We start from the raw sequence: 21,000 nt of genomic DNA, 5'->3' as shown, positions 1-21,000 counted from the left end.
GAACATTTGTACGCTGACGGTTGAGTGAGCACAATGAACAGTGAAGAAGAAACACTGGAGAAACTGGATGCAGAATTTGATCATTATGTTGTGGATATGAAGCCTTATGTTTTGAAACTACCTCATAAATTAGGTAATCTGAATTAAGACCATTACATTAGAACTGAAACACAATTTCATTTAAACTGACATTTCAGCAACATTGTGACCAAAACTGTTGCCTCTGGAATGATGTTATGGATGTAGGTTGACATGTCAAATAAAACTGAAAACAAATACAGTGGCATTTCAGTGGTCTGAATTTGTGACCCTCACCACTGATAGTATTTAATATAATAAAACAATCTGTATATTTTGTTTTTATTAGAGCTATTCATCAAATTATGATTAAGCTAATCATCCAGTTTTAAACTGATTAATTGAACTGTTAAATTAAGATGAATTTGCATATTACTGAAACTTCAGTGTAGGTATGGGCATACTTCTGAAGATATTTATTGGTGAGAGAGTTGCCCTGACGACAAAAAAGAATTGGTGGAGAAGCTAATATCTATTATTTTATATAAATCCATTTTATAGTGGCATTTTCAAATCAAACATTTGTGGAATGTTGTGAGTAAATGTGAAAAACTTGAACTTTTAGAATCGGGCAGCCCATTTCTGAAGGGGGGTGGTAGTTAGTTGATAGCTGGGAGCGGCACAGTGGTGCAACCTCCTTAGACGCTTCCCAGCTGGAAAATACACATAATAAATGTACTAAAAAATAGAAATTCCTGAAACTCCTCCTTGGAGTTACACAGTGCTACTCCAGCTATTTTGCTGGCATAGCAACGCTGCAGCATATGGGGCATTCCTGGGCTGAAAGGGGTTTGGGAGCTGGCTAATGTCAGCTCCACCCCTGGGAACGCCCCCCTGACAATGGCACAAAACATGTATGCTCTCCTTTTACGATGTATGGTTTTGCTCTTTAACATTTATTTTACAATACAACATTTTGACTTCTGGGCAAAATTATATTACCAGTGGGAAAAAAAGTAAAGTGCTGACCACCGTAACTTCTACTTCCTAAATTTGTTTTACTGCCACCTCAATTTTTTCCCCTTTTCAGAACGTCAGAGATGTGCCCTTTGGATTAAAAAACTGTGCGAACCTTCAGGTGCAGGTACAGGGATTGTTGATAGAAAGAACCGGAATCTATATGCAAAACTTCTGCTGCATATGCTGAAGAGAGGTGTTCTGGAAGGCCCCTTTACGCATAAACCTGAAGCAGGAATGCTGAAAACCCTTCCTTCGTACATGGTGAATATATAACTTATTGCTATAGTAAGCAAGTTAGATCACAAGAATGTTGTATTTATGGAAATATGCACAGATGACATTGGAATTGCAATTGCATACTGCATTTTGTGCAGTATTAAACAAAATGCTTTGGCATATTATGTTTTGCTGATACTTTGTAGGTAAAAGTTGATAAATATTTGTTGATTTCGGTGTAGCTTTTTTGGGGGGGCTTTTACTTTGGTGGAGAGTCAGGTATGGCCTGGCCAATGCAGTATACAGCGGAACTATGACATCTTACGATTTGGATGTTATGCCTCTGTTGATGCACCCAAAACTGCATTAGCTTTTTTTTGTCTCTGCTCATATTTAACTTAGTCTACCTGCACCCCAAGATCTTGTTCACACACACTGCTACCCAAAGTGTATCCCCCATCCAGTATGCATGTCCTTCATTTTTGTTACCCAGATGTAGAACTTGGCACTTCCTCTTGAATTGCTTCTTGTTCATATCTGCCCACTTTTCCAGTGTGTTCAGTTCTTGTTGAATTCTATCTCTATCTTCTGGTGTGGTTTCCCCTCCTCCCAATTTGGTATCATCTACAGATTTAATGAGTAGCCCCTCCACACCCTCATCCGTATCATTTATTACAACATTGAAAGTACCAAGCCCTGTGGCACTCCACTGGACACCTCTTTCCATTCAGATGAAATGCCACTGATAACTACTCTTTGTGTGTGGTTCTCCAACCAGTTCCCTATCCACCTAACTATCCTAGAGTCCAGTCCACAGTTTACCCATCAGAACATCATAGGGAACCCTATCAAAAGCTTTACTGAAATCCAGGTAAACAGCATCGATCACATTTCCTCAATCCAGTAAGCTCGTCACTTGATCAAAGAAGGAAATGAGGTTGGTCTGGCAGGACTTGTTGGGGACAAATCCATGTTGACTTCCCCAGATCACCAAGTTGTCCTTCAGATGCTTGCAGATTGATCTCTTTAATATCTGCTCCAGTATCTTCCCTGGGACCGAGGTCAAACTGACTGGCCTGTAGTTTCCTGGGTCTTCCCTCCTCCCTTTTTTGAAAACTGGGGTAACATTCGCCCTCCTCCAGTCTAATGGCACATCTCCTGTCCTCCAAGAGGTCTGGAAGATGATAGACAAAGGCTCTGCAAGCTCTCTAGAAAATTATTTGAGCACTCTTGGGTGCATACCATTTGGCCCCGGGGGATTTGTACTCATCCAGTGCAGTCAGGTTCTTCTCAACTACCTCTACTGCCATCTCTAGATGAGCCTGTTCTCTTCTTCAGGGAAAAAACTGAGGCAAAATAGGCATTGAGCTTTTCTGCTTTACATAAGAACATAGGAAAGGCCATGCTGGATCAGACCAAGGTCCATCAAGTCCAGCAGTCTGTTCACACAAGTGGCCAACCAGGTGCCTCTAGGAAGCCCACAAACAAGACAACGGCAGCAGCATTATCCTGCCTGTGTTCCAAAGCACCTAATATAATAGGCATGCTCCTCTGATCCTGAAGAGAATAGGTATGCATCATGACTAGTATCCATTTTGACTAGTAGCCATGAATACCCCTGTCCTCCCTGAACATGCCCACTCCCCTCTTCAAGCCTTCCAATTTGGCAGCCATCACCACATCCTGGGGCAGGGAGTTCCACAATTTAACTATGTGTTGTGTGAAGAAATACTTCCTTTTATCTGTTTTGAATCTCTCACCCTCCAGCTTCAGCAGATGACCCCACATTCTAGTATTATGAGAGAGAAGCTTCTCCCTGTCCACTCGCTCCATACCATGCATAATTTTATAGACTTCTATCATGTCTCCCCTTAACCGCCTTCTTTCCAAGCTGAACAGCCCTAAGCGTTTTAACTGCTCCTCATAGGGCAGTTGCTCTAGTCCCCTGAACATTTTGGTTGCTCTTTTCTGCCCCTTCTCAAGCTCTGTAATATCCTTTTTGAGGTGTGGTGACCAGAACTGTACACAGTATTCCAAGTGTGGTCTCACCATAGATTTGTACAAGGGCAGTATGACAGCAGCAGTTTTATTCTCTATTCCTCGTCTAATTATGGCCAGCATGGCATTTGCCTTTTTCACAGCAGCCGCACACTGGCTTGACATCTTCATCGAGGGATCCACTACCACCCCAAGATCTGCCAGCACAGATCCCATCAGTGTATATGTGAAGTTGGGATTTTTTGCCCCAATATGCATCACTTTACACTTGCTCACATTGAATCTCATTTGCCATTTTAATGCACATTCCTCCAGTTTGAAGAGATCCTTTTGGAGCTCTTCACAGTCCGATTTTGTTTTACCCACCCTAAATAATTTGATGTCATCTGCAAACCTGGCCACCTCACTGTTCACCCCCAACTCTAGGTCATTGATGAACAGGTTGAAAAGCACCGGTCCCACACATCCTTCCATTGTGAGAACTGACCATTGATTCCTACTCTCTGCTTCCTATTTTTCAGCCAGCTCTCATTCCATAAGAGGACTTGTCCTCTTATCCTGTGACTATGAGGTTTGCTTAGCAGTCTTTGGTGGGGGACTTTGTCAGAAGCCTTTTGGAAATCCAAATATACAGTGTCCACAGCCTCATTCCTGTACACATGCTTATTGAAACTTTCAAAAAACTCTAACAGGTTAGTGAGACAACGCCTACCTTTACAGAAGCCATGTTGGGTTTTGCTCAGCAGGGCTTCCATCTGTCCTCTGTCAGAGTTTCTCCATTTTCACCCAATAGTGGGCCTATGGCCTCTTTTCCATTGTGTTTGCTCCTCACATGTCTGAAGAAACGTTTCTTGTTGTAGCGAGCCTCCCTGGCCAGAATCAGCTCATTGTGAGCTTTGGCCTCTCTGATGGATGACTTACAGTGCCTAGCAACCATCATGGAGTTCTTTGTTCATCCACATTGGCTTCTTGGATCCTCTACCATTTTTCCTTCTTGTTGGAATAGTGAGGCCTTGTGCTTGCAAAAGCTCTTGTGTCAGGAGAGCCCACCCTTTACTTGCTGCTTTCCTTTCCAGCTGTCTTGCCCATAGTCTTACAGATCTAGCTCTTTTGTCTGCTTATAGGTGGTTATACAGAATAACAAGGAAAATTGTGGTGCTGCAGAAGTATAGGTTAATCTGTGACAGCACCACAAACATGGTTATCAAACTAATGGAGAAATTTACGTTAATTGACTTTGTCATAGGTTTTGCATGTCTGTTATTAAGCAAATGGCAAGCACATGAAATTATAGCGCAGAACAGTTTCTGGAAACGAATGCTCTATATTAATTTTAATTGGATGTTAATAATATTTTTGGTACAGTCAATCAGACCAGTAAAAACTATACAACAATAAATCTCACATGAACAATATAAAAAAGCGTTTTTAAAAAAATGAGACGTATTTATATAAATTTTAAGAACACTTTACATAAAAGTGGATGGAGTAGAAAAAAGTGCAATAAGTACCAATAACATCATTCTAGCAGAAGTCTACGAAGCTTCATAGAGACAGCACAAAATTTGGCAACCTGAGTTGTAACCTGAGGGTTCTCGCCGCTTAACAATTTTGCGACTCTATCCACTGTTAATTGGATGTATTAATTAATTGTGTGCAATTCTTTGGTGATATTAGGCTTTTTATTAAGCTCTTATTACATAAGATCTGGAAATTAGAGTTTATTAAAAAAAAGCTAGGAGATATTCCTGGGCCAATTCTAGAAAGCATCTTTATTTCCAATGTTTTTAATGTAGTCCATCTATTTTGATGAGCCAAATTCTACAAGAGTGCGGAGTGACAGCTCAGAAGAATTACCTGACTGGGTCATGGGAGAGCTGGGACAAAGTGATTCTAAACTGGATGAGTCCTGGAAGCTTTCTTTTAGAGAAAAATCTGCTTTGGTAACTGTACCGGTTGTACACAGGTGAGAACTAGAAATCTCAGTCATAAATTCATGACTAATGTTCGTTCATGTTAGCTGCCCTGAGCCTGGCTTTGCCGAGGGAGGGTGGGATATAAATAAAAGTTTATTATTATTATTATTCTGCTTAAACGTTTTAAGGTAATAATTCATAATTTAGATGTTTTAAAGCATATTAACATCATTGTGGCAGTTTTTAAAAAAGGTTTGTTATGAACAGTTCATATTATAGGAAAGGAGCAGTATAGGTGTTTGAGTTAATGTATGTTTCAGTGGCAGTTATATACATAATGTGTTTGTCTTTTTGTACTGTCCAAAACATGCCACAGCCAGGGAGAAATTTCTTGCAAAATGGCTACTAAAATACGCAGCTACCTCAGACTTTCACAAACTAAGGTTATTTTTAGTGGCTATAGCAAAAATTGCACAGTTGTCATGGCTAAATTTAGTTGTGCTGTTATTTCTATTTCTTAAATTATTTTGGTGTATGGCCTATGGGCTGTTAAATCTCAATGAAGTACATAAAGTAAATAACATGTTTAGGGTTAGACATGATAGTTTTGAGGGGGTGCATGTACTAAGTTAAAAACATAGACTAAAAATGATCCACCTTGAGGTGAAGGATTTTAGTGGTGCTTCGTTACTGCTGACTCTCCTGTTAATAAGGCTTTCAGTTTTGTTGTAAACAAGATGAAGAAAACTTGTTTAAATTTGCTGCTTTGAAGGAAGGTTTTATGATGTAAAGTGTAAGCCGCTCTGCACTTCTCCCTTTCCTGAACTCAGGTCATCCTTTTGTACTGGAGAAACCCAGAGTATATTGGATACATTTCATTGTGTACTGGAGATAGCTTGGGTTAAACTTTGTAGTTTTATATTTATTTTTCAGGATCATGTCTGAGGAACATCAGGATGATCTTCTGAAAGTGCTTACCCCCCCATCAGAGTTTCATTGCTGAAATGTCAAGAAGGCTTACTCCTTATTAACTTTGCCATTCTTTCCTCTCCTTACTTTGTTGCATCCCACAGTCAGAATTTAGATGGTAAACTCCTCAGGGGAGGGAACTTGACCTTTGTGTAAAATACTAAGCACAATCCTAATCCTGATGATACTAATAATGGTGTTGTGAATGGCCCAAGAATTTGAGGGATCAGAGACACTAACTGCTTTTAAAAGTGGGATTCTGTATTTAAAAACTTTATTCAATTCTAGTTAGGATCTTTACCTTACTTTATTTGGTGTTGCTTGGAAAAGTTGTTGGAAATCATGTTTCAGTTATATAATTTGATGAAATAGCTTGTTAAAGTGCACAGCACCATATTACGATTGTTGTTTTCTCACCACATTATGATTCTGCATAGCTTGTGTCCATGTCTATATATAGTACAACTTGCTTTACAGTCGGGGAGCACAGTTTGAACAGTGACAGCCAGTGTGTTAGAGTGGTTAAGAACCTGGGAGACACAGGTTCAAATCCCCTCTTGTGCCATGGAAACTCGCTGGGTGTCCTTGGGCCAGTCACACTCTCTCAGCCTAACCTTCCTCACAGGGTTGTTGTGAGGGTAAAATGGAGGAGAAAAGAATAATATAAGCCGCTTTGGGTCCCCATTAGGGGAGAAAGGTGGGGTATAAAAGAGCTAAATAAATAAATATAATGCCTCTTAACTAGAGCTTAGTGGGCTGGCCACCCTGTGATAGCATTTGGCTTTGCCCTGTGATGGTGACGGGTTTTCAGCATGTTGGGAGGCAGTGTTCTGAATGCTCTTGCTGAGGAAATTTCTGCTGTGTCCCAGACTGAAGGGTGCCCCCCCAGGTGGATTTCAAAGAGGAGGAGATTGGGTTGGGTCCCATAATTGGTCAGTGAAAGGGGCTGATGGTTGCAGATCTTTACCACTGCCACCATACTCCCCCCCCCCCGGAAGTCTTTTCTGACCTTGGGAAAATTTATTCCTGGAGTAATGGGATCTACATAGTCTAATAAGGGGTCAGAAAGCTGCAGTATGTAGAGCACAGCAATGCTGACAAAGGAAAGAGAGGGCAATTTCTCCCCTTCGCCCGCTTCCCTACAGCTTCCAGACCTGAGTGGCTGTTTACCTTTGCCTTTACATAGCTGGTCACTGTGTACTTCTGACACTTTGCGAATTATACTTACATTTCTTCCTGTGACATAAGGTTCTAGGTGGGCTCCCATCCAGGCACTGCTCAAACCCATAAAGGCATTGTAGAACATTTGTTCTATTCGCTGAGCCCCAACTGGGGGGTGGGGGGGGGATTGTGTCAAGAGAGAAGCTGTCTTTAAGGAGAAAGTCTAGTTAAACTTTTTTTTGCTGCATTCTGATTAGGCGCAGGTGTCAGCAACCCCCACAGATGGACAGTTACTGGCCAAGGTCATCTCACCAGCTGGCTAATTAGCTCACACATTCCAGCTGATTCTGGAAGGGAGGAGTTGGTCTTTGTACATCATGGTTAAGAAAGGTCCGGTGGACATGTCCTGCTTTTTCCGTAAAGTATGGCCTATGATGGGAGGATATACCTTTTCCTTTTGCATTTCTTGTTTCCTCCCCTTACCCCATCTCTGATGCCTGAAGGCTATTGCTCTTCTGTAAGAATGGAGTAAGTAGGTAGCCAGTTTAGCTTTGTTATTTTCTGTGCATTTGAACTGCCATATGTATTACTTTTAAAATCTTTTCTTGAATTTCTTAAATAAAGCTTTCTTTCCTTTATTGTGTGTGTTATTGAGGAGTGTTCTGAACCAAACCGGGTGTAAGCTTGTTTACGTTAGTGCACCAAGGCAGGTCAACCTTGATAGGAGGGAATGCAGGGTAAAGTTTGTTTCCAGTTACTACCTCTAAGAAAATAAGAGCCATCTGTCTAGTACAGCATACTGTTTCACATAGTGGCCAACCAGTTGTCCTGAAGGGACAAACAAGCAGGGCATAGAGGCTGAGGCCCTCCCCTGCTGCAGACTCCCAGCACTGATATTCAGAGGTTTGCTGCCTCTGCAGATGGAGGCTCTGTCCCTTATGTCACCATATGTAACACAATATTAAAAGAGCAAGTTTATTTCCATGGTATACTGCCTCTGAGCATGGAAGCTCTATTTATGACAAGTAGTCATTGTTGGTACCTATCTTTTGTTAATTTGTATAAGCCTTTTTAAAGCCATATACAGTAGTGATTATTGTTACCTCCTGTGGCCTTGAGTTCGTGGAGATGTTTGGTGTGTATATAAACAGATACTGCAAAAACACTTGAGCAGGGAAATAGTCAGACAGTGCTAACTTTAAAGAAGGTTCAGTTTTCTCCAGAAATACCCCAAACATTTTGCCACTGCAGCATTCCAGCAGCCACCCAAGGCTTCTTGCCATCTATTATTTCCTTTGTTCTGAATTGGCTTAATTTCAGCTGCCAGGCTATTTCTCTAACGCAGGGGTGGGGAACCTTTTTCCCACCAAGGGCCATTTGGATATTTATAACACCATTCGCGGGCCATACAAAATTATCAACTTAAAAATTAGCCCACCAAGCCCCAACCAGGCAGCTGCCCCAGATGACCCCCCCCCCCAGCATGGGCAAGCAGGCAGGCATCCAACCGGTGGCAAGCTCAAGGGGAAAAAGGTTCCTTTTCTTGGCAAAACAAACTCACATCTGCCTTGAATAGAGGCTATTCCTGTCCACGGGAGGGTGTGGATCACCAGTCTTAGATCCTTCTGAGCTAGAGATCTGCCAGGACCCACAAAGGGCCAGACCAAATGATTTAGCGGGCCTTAAACGGCCCCCGGGCCTGACGTTCCCCACCCCTGCTCTAAGGTCTCATTACAGTTTATATATAATATGATGAGGCTTTTGTCTCACATGAAAATGGAGAGCACGTTATTCAGAATATCTGAAGTATGCCAAGAAGGAATAGCCAAATACAGTGACACAACTTACACCACTTTTTTTCCAGAGGGTAGCCATGTTGGTCTGCAGTAGAACAGCTAAAATCAAGTCGAGTAGCATCTTAGAGACCAACCAGATTTTTGAGGTATCAGCTTTCGGGAGTCAAGGCTTCCTTGACTGATACAGTATCTATGAAGGGCACTTTGACTTTCGAAAGCTCATACCCCGAAACTCATGTTAGTCTCTAAGGTGTTACTCAACTTGAAGTTAGATGTACAGCTAGAGCCAGTGTGGTGTCGTGGTTAAGAGTGGTGGAGTCTAATCTGGAGAACCAGGTTTGATTCCCCGCTCCTCCACATAAGTGGCGGACTCTAATCTGGTGAACTGGGTTTATTTTCCCACTCCTCCACATGAAGCCTGCTGGGTTTCCTTGGGCTAGTCACAGTTCTCTCCAAACTCTCAGCCTTGCCTACCTCACAAGGTGTCTTGTGGGGAGAGGAAGGGAAGGTGAATGTAAGCCGGTTTGATTTTCCTTAGAGGTAAAGAAAATCGGCATATAAAAACCAGCTCTTCTTTTGTTAAGCAAATTAATTGTTAGACTGAGCTCTCATTAGGATGGTGGGTATAGGAATTAGTTTGCAGTTTGGAGCATGCTGCTTTTGTCTGTAAATGTGTGAAGTATTTTTTGGATGGCTGTTTATGGTTTCTCTGTAAATTACCGACATGGTCAGCAGAGGGTGATGTTGTTCTGTGGAACAGATTGAAGGAGGCTAGTATTCTTGCTAGTGCAGTGTTTTGTTGGGGGCTGGGGTGCCCAACTGTTACCATGGTAATTACTATGTTCGAAATGGATTACTTTAGCTTTGTGACAAAATTAATGCTTCGTTCAAACAATGTTAATATGAAGGTAATCAAAATTACTGTTTTGCTTCTTAAACTGGTAGACATATTTTAATAGAAATATCTCTTGCAGTCCTTGACTATATTTGTCTATATTGATCTGGACTGTGAATATGGCTATCCTTGACAGGTCACACATTTTGGAAATGCTCTTGAATCTTGGTTGTCTCATGAATTTCCAGGCTGAAGGTATCACTTTTTCTTCTTGGCTGCTATACTAGCTACACCTTTAGCAGGAAAAAAAGGGACTTCGCTACTGTTCTGCTTACCCCAGTAACATCTTGATATGTACTGTAATGTGCTTGATATGAAGCTGACTGAGTTTAGAATCTTAGTGCAGGATACAGCTAACCGTATGGAGCGTATAACACAATATTAAAAGAGCAAGTTTATTTCCATGGTAATTTCTAAATGTTGGTTTTTACTTTTTCATGATTTAGGTGGCCTGGGTTCAGGTTACTTCAGTGTGTACCTTCTCAAATATGTAGTGAGTTTAGTGATAAAACTTTCTTGGAAAGGCTGCTGTCATCGGAAATAAAGTTTGCTGTAGGTAATGGAGCATTTTTTATGTAGGCTCCTACTTCTACAGTGCCCTTCCGTTTGATATAAACCAGGTACATCTGCTTGGTCTTTTTAAAGAAGGGCTGCAAAGATCTGTTTTAAACAGCTATTTGTTCTATTTATGTGTTTCAGAGCTGTATCTGTTGCACTCACTTTTTAATGTTATGTATAGAAACGGAGTCATTTGAATTTTGGTATTATCCACTTTGAAAATTGAAAAGCAGGCCCGTTGACGCACTAGCAACTTACCTCGCAAATTACTCGCATCCAGTACACAAGAATCCAGACCGCTTTTAAATTCCTGTTCCCACCCTCCTCCTTTCCCCACTGCACTTGAAAATCCCCAGACCGGCAAGCTTCCAGGCATGCCCAGTCGGCGCTCCAAGCAAGGGTTGCGATTGGTTCAGCTTTAGTAAGGGAGGCGGGGCGAGTGCAGGGGTTGGCTGGCAGCAGGATTGAGGACGCATTGCATGTTCCCACTTCAAGGCACCGAGTGTGGAGGACGCTTTATTTTTTTAACTCGCCTTATCAGCGGATCCTCTTACCGCGGAGAAACTGCGCTCTGGAGACGTCCTGGTAATCCTTCGGGTGAGTTGCAGTGGGAACATGCAAGGAAAGCCCGCGGAAGCCGGTGCCGCAAATGGTAAGTGCGGACACGGCCCAGGTTACGCATTCTTAAATAGATTGCACTTTGAGAAAGTTGTATAAAGTATAGCATAGTTATTTGCCTCCACTTCTGTATATTAGGAAATCTTTCTTTCCCTCTCCTTGTCCTACTGCCTCCTAGAATCACAGTAAATATTTTGTATAAATGATAGGGGGCAGATGAAATCAAAATTGTGATTTCTCCCATGAAATTACATTAGGAAAAAGAATAGTGAGCATAGGGAACATGGCAATTTTTTAAGGGGGATTCTATATGGAACATGGACCTAAGGGAGTGCCCATAAGATAAGGTTATAAAGAGAAGTGTAAGGTGTAGGATAGTTGTGAGACAGGAGGGTTTGTCTTCACGCCCTGAGGGAAGGGCATTTTGTAGGTTTGGGTGATTCTCGTCCATTGCTCGGGGAGGTAGGAACTAAGGTTTTTTTCTTCCTGTCTCCTGGTGGGAATTGCCTGAAGCTTCCAATTTTCCTCTTGCCTTGCTGGGGAGAGCGTCACAGCCTAGCTGCTGCAAATCTATTTTAGCTTTCTCCAACTTCCCTTCTATCTTATCCTATATTTATATAACTACTCCTACTTAATCGTCTGTCTATAGAGCCTCTTTCTGTCTGTTTGTTTGTTCCTCCCTTCTTTTTGATGGTGAGATTCTATGTGCACCAAAATGGCTGCCACCTCAACACAAGATGACGAGGGATTCCTTTCCAATGCCGACCACAACCCAGCTCTGCGGCCTCAGGGCGGTCTAGCCCTGTCAACCCCCCTGTCAGCCACTTTCGTGGACTCACAGAGAGGGCAGAAAGGGCCAAATGAGGAGGGATCACTCTCAAGAAGCAGCAGCTTGACACCCTTAACAAAAAAGGTGCAAAAAAGCAGCAGCCCCAGAAGACGAGCTCTGCATAGGCCACGGTGGCACTTGATGGTTATTTCACTGTTCAGCGTGCCCAGGGAGTGCACCTCTCATCGGCTTTTGCCCAGAGAGAGAAAAGGTTGGAGGGTAATGAATCCCCCTTTTGGGCGAAGGCAAGGGTGGAAAGCCTGTTACTCATGAGGGGGTCATGGCTATGATCAGCAGGGCCATGAAGGAGCACCTCCAGGCTATGCAAGCCCTGTCATTCGCTTCTGTTCATCTTCAGTCTTACAATGCAGGCACACATAGGGACTGTGCTTGTGCAGGCCGACCATGGGAGATTTTTCAAGCTTTTAGCCACCAGGGGCGCTGTGCGCTCGAACATGCAGGTGCAAGGTCGCAGGCCATAGGTAACCAGTGTGCCACGCCCCCTTTCCTCAGTTCTTCTTTCGTCGCCTTTGGAGTAAGTTCGTTGGAAGCCACATTCGCAGAAGCGATGAGTAGAATATTTTCTTTTCACTTGATTTCGACTATGATTCCTGATGCTTTGATGTTTTAAAATTGCAAGAGTTGTAAAGCCAAAGTGCCCCAGACTGACGAGCATGAGCTCTGCCTGCTCTGTCTGTGGGAGGGCCATAACACAATACATAATGTATCTGCTTATTGGGCCTGCCAAAAGCTCACTACCAGAGCTAGAAATGATCGGGCTACCAAGCTAAAAGGGGCTCTTTGGCAGCAAACCTTGGCTGCATTGTCGGGCCCAGCCAAGTCCGCATCGGTACTGGCGCCCCCTTCTCCGAAGGGCCCTTTGGCAGGGTAAATCCATTTGACACTGACACACTGCTTGAAACCGAAGCGTCACTGGAACCAATCTGCATTGCTGGCACCAAGATGCTCTTTGGAGCCGCCAACAAAACGTCCTAAGTCTAAAGTCAAGAAGGACACAGTTAAATGATCGGACCAGAAGAACGGTAGTGAGACTAGGAGGTCCTCAGACCCATCTCGGAACCGGGTGGTGAAACCGAGGCCCAGATCCTCACTGGACATCATGGAGGTTGTACCTCCTCTGCCCAGGACACCATCTTCCCAACTTGATTCCCCGCAGATGTCTTTTTCTGATTGTGAACATGACTGGGATGCACCTTCGGGTCCAGGGCATGGTTCCGACGTGTGTGGAACTGAACAGCTGTGAGCCCTTGTGGAACAGATGAGTGCAGGAGACTGGAAGGAGTGTCTCCAAGGTGCTCTTGATCCCTTTACCCTTCCAGATCCGATGACACAAAGAGAGAGTCAAGTGGAGCGTTTTCAATATCCCCTTCACCAGTCTTTGAGGAGGGCAATGGTTTGGGGAAACCGCTGTGTGGATCTGATATTGGTTCCGAAAGTATTTCTGGTTCCAGTCCTAACAACGCAGTCAGTAGGTCTCTAAATGCCTCCCCTACAGAGGATCTCCATACATATGTGGAGCAGATGATTAGGATGGCTAAGGGCTTGGATATAGAAGATTCTACAACTGTACACCCAACCGTCTGACAAGATTCTTGGGAATCTCCAGACCTAGCGATGTTCCCTATGTTTAAGGGACTGTTAGATTCTATCTTTGTGATTTGGCAAAAACCAGCCTCTGCTCCTGCTACAGCAAGGAAAATTGAAGGTTTTTACAAGGTCCAGAGAGAATCTGCACCATTCTTGTCTACACACCCTCCTCCATGTTCCCTTATCATGGAAGAGATGCAAGCTAAAGGGTGCTCAACTCAACACCAGCTGACAAGGAGGGTAAAAAGCTGGATGTTTTGGGGAGAAAAGGCTATTCTTCAGGAGCCTTGACCATGAAAATTTCAAATTATCAGGCTATTATGTCTGGTTACCAGTTGTTCCTATGGGAAAGAATCGCCCCCTATCTGGACTTCCTCCCAGAGGACAAGAGACTGCTCCTGAGACTTCTCCAGACAGAGGCTATCAGTCTGTCCAGACAACATATCAGTGCTAGTAAACATTGTGTGGATGCGGTGGCTCGTAATATGGCCATGTCCATGGTGCTCTGAAGACACGCTTGGACCAGGTCTACGGCCCTTCCCTGAGACACACGGCAGAGAGTGGAGGATCTTCCATTCGAGGGTAGCACCTTGTTTTCTGAAAAAACCGACGAGGCCCTGGCCTAGATTAAAAAGAATCACCAGACTGACAAGTCTCTGGGGATTACATCCTCGTCTCCCCAGTTCAAGCAGCAACCATATGCCAGAGAATGGGCACCATATAACCACGAGCAAAGGTTTATGCCACGTCAGCAGTATCCTCCTCGACAACCTTACCAGCAGCAGCATCAGGGTTATTTGAGGAGAGGTAACTCCTCTAGACCCAAGAGGGGCAATCAGGGCAACCTTCAGGAGGCCAATCTCAAACCACTCAGAAGCAGTTCTGACTAATGGAACACACCCAAGAAGGGGTGTTTGGGGACTGGTTGTCCCAATTTACTTCTGCTTGGAGAGAGATCACCTCTGATGAGTGGGTGCTAGCCATCGTGAATAGAGACTATAAGTTAGAATTCAGAGAAACACCTTCTGGGGTTAGTTTTATTGAAGCAGTTCAAAATGTTTTATCTGAGTTGGCTCCTGAGTTACAAAGATTACTTAGTAAAGGAGCAGTTGAGAAAGTTTACTTCCCTGATGTGTTGCTTGGTTTTTATTCTTGTTTCTTTTTGGTTCTGTGCTGGCCCATCGTCATCAGCTGTTTTCTCGGTCAGTGTGGGTGGGGAAGGAGGACTCTGTCCCTGGATCTGGTCTCCGTCAGAGTCTGAATCTGTTGTCAGGCAGCCTTTGACAGGTTCATAAAAAAGATGGAGGCCTATTTTGGACCTTCGTAAGCTCAATGGGCACTTAAAGGTGCAAAAATGTCTTATGGTCAACCTGTCATCAGTCCTACAACTACTGCCCCCAAGGTCATGGTTCATACTGTTAGATCTGAAGGACGCATATTTTCATGTGTCTATTTGTCAGTCACACGGAAGATTCCTGAGGTTTCGCTATGAGGCAAAAGTCTACCTAAATAGGGTTTGCCCTTTGGGTTTGTTACTGCTCCCAGGGTCTTCACTAAGTGTATGGTGCCCATAGTGGCCTATTTGAGATTGCAGGGTTGTACAAGATATCCTTATTTGGATGATTAGTTACTTGTAGCATGATCACAGGAGGAGCTCCGCTCCCACTTATAATTCACCCTTACAACTTTCCATCAATTGGGGCTGGTAGTTTTGGGAGAAATCTAGGCTGACCCCCTCTATGTAATTCATTGGGGTTGTGCTAGACTCTTGAGTAGGAAGAGGAGAGAAAACAAAAGGTTCTTCAGTTGACGAATGCTTTTAAGTGAGACTGTTTTCTACCTGCCATTAATGTACTCAGGTTGTTAGGTCTTAATGCATCTACGACAGCTGTCCTCTCGTGGGCACAGTTACACATGCGCCCTTTGCAACTGTGCTTCTTGTCCTGGTATAGGACCAGAATACATACATTAGGGAAGAAATTTTCCATTCCTCGACCCATTTTGGCCATTCTCGATTGGGGGATGAGCCCTCAGAACTTGTCACAAGGGATCAAATTTGGAGTGACTGGTTACGAGGTAGTTTTGACCACTGATACTTCCTTGATGGGTTGGGGAGCCACTTGTGGGGAAGAGACTGTGCAGTGCAGATGGTTGTGAGTAGAGACTAAAATGCACATCCATGTGCTGGAGCTCAGAGCGATTCATTATGCCCGAACCTCCTTCACAGATATCCTATCAGATCGGTCCATCCTCATCCACACAGACAATGTCACTGCCATGTTTTATTTGAACAAGCAGGGTGGGACAGGTTTCAGGCATCTTTGCCGGGAGGCTGTTGTCATTTGGCAATGGGCTATAAAACACTGTGTGATGTTCCATGTTTTTCATGTTGCTGGCATACACAACGTGAGGGCGGATGCCCTCAGTCGATCTTTCACACCCCAGCACGAGTGGTTTGTAAATTATGTTTACCTATCCCGAATCTTTGCCATGTCAGGAACCCCTGTGGTGGATTTCTTTGCGACCAAAGGGAATGCCAAGGCTCCCAAGTTTTGTTCCCTGGCGGGCAGGGGAAGGGGGTCCTTGAGTGATGCATTCCAGATTACTTGGCGAGGGCACCTGTTTTATGCCTCCCCCCATCCCCTTAATTACAATAATGTTGGGGGAGATGAGAGTGGATGGCACAGACAGTATTGTAATTGCCCCCTTCTGGCCAAAACAGATATGCTTCACGACTCTCATGGCCATGTCCAGAAATCAGTATATTCCCCTTCCACTATGATCAGATCTCCTGAGAATGGGGAGGCTCAGCCATCCTCAGATAGACCATCTGCAACTGGCAGCATGGAGGATACAGCTGGAGTGGTAGAATTTTCAAAAGGGGTGAAAGACATCCTACTCCAAGCCCGGAGGCCTTCCACTAGAAAATCATATAATTTTAAGTGGGCTAAATGTTTTGAATGGTGCAGGATCAGGGAGGTGGGGTGAGACAAAGCTCCTTTATCAGTTGTTTTTTACTACCTACTGAGTTTAAAGAAAAGGGGAATGTCCTTTTCCTCTATCAAGGTGTATTTAGCAGCTATTTCAGCCCACCATAGGCGGGTGGAGGGATCTATGTTTTTTTCACACAGGACGTCTAAAACTTTCCTGAAGGGTTTGTTTAATTCCTTCCCTCCTAGGGCCCTGATGGTTCCTCAATGGTTCCTGTCGTTGGTGTTGGCTAAGTTAATGGGGTCCCCATTCGAGCCTTTGGTTTCATGTTCCTGACAGTTGATATCCATGAAGGCCTGTTTTTGGTGGCTCCCAGGCTCCCATTGTGAACTCCCCTTCACATTCACAGCCTACTCATTCTCATAGTAGCAGCCTACTCTGAAGATCCATGTTACAGTCACGAGGCCCCAGGGAGGCCTCTATAGGTGGCCATGAAGTCCATCTATACTGTCCCAGATTTTACAGGGATGATTGTCATCAGTTCCCTAGGTTAAAAAAACACAATGTTAGAGAGGAAGGGGAATTTGTCTCAGATGAGGAAACCCCTGTGGTGGAAGAGCAACAGCCCTGGCTCTTTTCACCTAATGACTACCAAGCCTTGCTATCTAAGGCTGTCTTTGCCCTTGATTTATTGGAGGAGCTGGATCCATCCGATGTGTTTAAGCCGAAATCCAGATGAAAGGGCGTAAAGGAATTTCCCCCTCAATATGATGTACAGAATAGAAAAGTTTCCCTTCCAGAATATTTTGGGAAGGTATTTTGGGAAGGTAGGAGTGGAATTGGACAAGCCCATCTTGAATAGACAATTCCCAGCCACCACCAAGAAGCTATACAACATGGCTTCTTATGCCATGGATATCTTGCTGCTTCCTGTAGTAGATGTCCTTGTGGCTGCTTTGCAGCCCTTTGATCTCCTATCTGAAGATGGAATAGGGTCCATTAGGGATCAGCTGGACAGAAAGACAGAGTTTCTTTCCAGAAAGGTTCATGAGGCCTCAGCTTTGGCCATCCAAGTGAATGCTACATTATAGCCAGGGCCTTTGGACTAGAAAACTTTCCCAGTTACTCTCATGTGAAAATAGGAGAGTTGCTGAGGCCCTGGATAGGGTTCTCAAAGCATCATCCTTCTTATTTAATGCTTCTCTAGATTCCCTTAACTTTTCAGCCTGCTCTGTAGCAGCTAATACTGTGCATCAACCTCAAAAGCAACAAGCCCATTCAACTAACTCCAAGGGTGAGAAGAAGTTTAACGTGGTGATCCAAAAAGAACAACCTCACCAGGGGACAAGCCTACATTCACGACGAAGCCAATCAGATATTTACAGATGTTTGCCTGGACAGATGGGATGCCACTGTCGATGGGCACATCATTCAGGGCTTCTGGAATCCAGAGGAGTAGGACCTCCATATCAATCTGCTAGAACTGAAAGCAATCCACTTGGCCCTACTGGAATTCAGTCCGATCCTACAGGACAAACATGTATTGAACAGGACGGACAATGTCTCTGCAAAGGGCTACCTGAACAAACGGGGTGGATCCAAATCATCAGTGAGTCATCAAGAAGAGGAGAGGATAATCTCCTGGGCAGAATTCCATCTACAATTGCTTCAGGCAGAGCATATCCAGGGGACCCTGAACATTCAAGCAGTCTGGCTAAGCTGTCAATCCATCGACAAAGGGGAGTGGACTCTCAGCTCCCAAGCCTTTCAGATGGTGGTGGACAAGCTTGGGTTTCCCAGTGAGGACTTCTTCACATCGGCTCAGAATCACCAGCTCCCTCTCTTCTTCTCTCGGTTCTGCCACCCACAAGTGGAGAAGATCAATACCTTGCTGTCACCTTGGCCTCCGGGAATGCTGTACCCCTTCCTACCTCTCCCAGTTTTACCAAAGGTCCTCAGGAAGATAAGGTCTGAGAAGGCAGAGGTGATCCTAATAGTTTCAGACTGGCCATGCAGGCCCTGGTATCCTGCTCTGATGGAAATATCTCTACAACATCAGTGGGCGCCTTCCTGCTCTTCAGGACCTTCTCCACCAGGGGCCTGTTCTCCATCCAGATCGAGGTTGGTTCAAGCTAACTGCCTGGAAATTGAAAGGCGCCTGCTCCTAGTTCTACGTCTTAACACAGACATTGTCAACACCATACTATGGTGTCCATCCATGAGGATTTATGACTACACATGGAAGACGTTCTTCTGCTGATGTAGAAGGAAGTTGGCAGATCCTACATCTCCGAAGATGCCTCAGCTACTCACCTTCTTCCAGGACGGAGTCCATCAGAACCTCAGAGCCTCCACTTTACATTAGCAGATCACCACTGTCTTCACAGTTGTGCCTGTTTTGGATGGTGTTTTGCTCTCCAGTCATCCTCAGGTAAGAGCCTTTCTTAAGGGAGTCACTCAATCCACTCCTCGGGTCACCCACCGTTTCCAGACCTGGCATCTCAACGTGGGCCTGTCAGCTCTCACAAACCCCCTTTGAGCCACTGAGGGAGATTTCTGAGGATGAAGACACTATTTTTAACCGCCATTACTTCAGCTCGATGAGTATCGGAATCAGGGGCCCTGTCAATCAAAAAGGGCCTCTGCATGTTTCACAAGGACAAGGTGGTGTTACGCCCGGACCCCACCTTCAACCCTAAAGCCAACAAACTTTTCATAGACAGCAAGAGTTTCAGCTTCCTTTGCAGCTCATGCTTAACCTTTTCTCCATGTGTCCAGATGTTATGTAGTGTTTGAGTAATGGAACATTCATTTTTTTGGTTTTTATTCAACATTTGTGTTCATTCACTCTAGTTTTTACATTTCACTTTGTCATCCCAACATACATTAAGTTACAAGGACAGTGAATAATGTAAATTACCCCCTTAGAGTTGCAAATATAAAATGAGTTTATATAAAAAGTCTTGCTGTTACTCGAATCTTAGAATGTTATTCTCTTTACTGTACTCCCACACAAACAACAATGTCCACACAGAAAGAAACCCCTTGGTGCTGTTTGGGCTGTCACATTATTCCTGTCTGTTATATCTGGTAGTCTACTGGTCACTAATTTGTCTCTGAGCCTTTTTGCTCTTCTGGCAGTAAAAAGGGGGATTGTTACATCTTGGGATGGTAGCCAAAAGGTCCCAGTGCTTAGATGTAATTTTCTGCACTCGTTTATATGTGGCATTGTACGTTAAGGGGATAATCATTCTATCATCCTTTTGCTCCCTAATTCTAAGGGTCAGCAAAGTTTCCCTTGGTGTATTCCTGGCACAAAACCATGCCCTTTTCAATATTCTTGATGAGTAACGTCTTGCTGTTAGCTGTTGAAAAAGTATCTCTGCTTGCCTCTGAAAACCTTCCTCTGTGCTTCAATTCCTTTTGAGTCTTGAGCTGGAAAAGGGAGAGACTCAACATGAGATGGATAAACTCAATCAAGGAAGCCATGACCCTCAGTTTGTAAGACCAGAGTAAGGCTGTTAACAATAGGATTCTTTGAAGGTTATTAATTCATAGGGTCACCATAAGTCACAAGTAACTTGATTGTACTTAACACTCATGCATGTTTATGCTTCCTGGAAACTTAAAAAAATTCTTGTAAATGAGATGGTTTCTTTTTGCCCATGTTTGGATTTGACTGATTTAGATAAGTAATTGTTTGACTCATTATATACAGGCTGGAGAGATGTGTACTTCAAGAGAGAGGAATACTAAACTACTGACCTGGGTTAAGTACCCCAGTGTTTTCAAAACCTGTTGGTTCTGGTTTGTTATGGTGAGGATTACTTTATGACAAGATTTTTTTAGGTAGGCCAGTCCAAGCACAGAAGTTGTATCACTTTCATTTGTAACCATGGTAAATGTTTACCTGTGCATGTTTGTGTCTTAAGTGAATGTTTTGTAAATCAGTATGAATATCCACCCAATAACTGGAAGAAGAGTTGGTTTTTATATACCGACTTTCTCTACCACTTAAGGAAGAATCAAACCTGCTTACAATCACCTTCCCTTCCCTACAACAGACACCCTGTGAGGTAGGAGGGGCTGGAAGAGCTCTAAGATAGCTGTCACTAGCCCAAGGTCACCCAGCTGGCTTTATGTGGAAGAGTGGGCTCTCCGGATTAGAGTCCACTGCTCCAAACCACCGCTCTTAACCACTATACCACGCTGGACCTTGAGACCAACAGGATCTACTCACTGTTCCTCAATCTTGTGAAGTGAAAGCTGTTTAGTGCAAGGCATTCTTGGTGGTGGTATCACTGCAACTGGGGAAAAAAAGAAGTGTCATCAATATAGAAAAGCTCTTGTTTTGAGTGTTATTGCATGTATTTTTTTATGGAGGCTCAAAACTGGCTGAATTTACTTCTATTGTAATGCAGCCATGTTTACCCAAAGGGGAGGCAATGTTGAATGTTCCTCCAAAGA

General features: G+C 43.8%; 1 protein-coding gene across 6 annotated transcripts in view; it reads left to right on the top strand.

Moving 5' to 3' along the window:
- The first annotated feature begins 24 nt into the window (after positions 1 to 24).
- The window catches only part of CEP112 (centrosomal protein 112), a 379,853-nt gene continuing 358,877 nt past the window's right edge, over positions 25 to 21,000 (top strand). For 5 of the 6 annotated variants that reach the window (XM_056854861.1, XM_056854869.1, XM_056854853.1 and 2 more), the window contains exons 1-3: positions 25 to 133; positions 1,109 to 1,299; positions 5,049 to 5,218. In XM_056854861.1, the coding sequence (XP_056710839.1) occupies positions 34 to 133; positions 1,109 to 1,299; positions 5,049 to 5,218 (461 nt within the window). In that variant the 5' untranslated portion in view covers positions 25 to 33. The remainder of the gene's footprint in view (positions 134 to 1,108; positions 1,300 to 5,048; positions 5,219 to 21,000) is intronic. The other variant, XM_056854881.1, reaches the window with a different exon arrangement.

This window comes from Euleptes europaea, chromosome 1 (assembly GCF_029931775.1).
Source record: "Euleptes europaea isolate rEulEur1 chromosome 1, rEulEur1.hap1, whole genome shotgun sequence".
NCBI lineage: Eukaryota > Metazoa > Chordata > Lepidosauria > Squamata > Sphaerodactylidae > Euleptes > Euleptes europaea.
The sequence above is the reverse complement of the archived record's forward strand: the minus strand, read 5'-3'. Positions and strand labels throughout refer to the sequence as shown.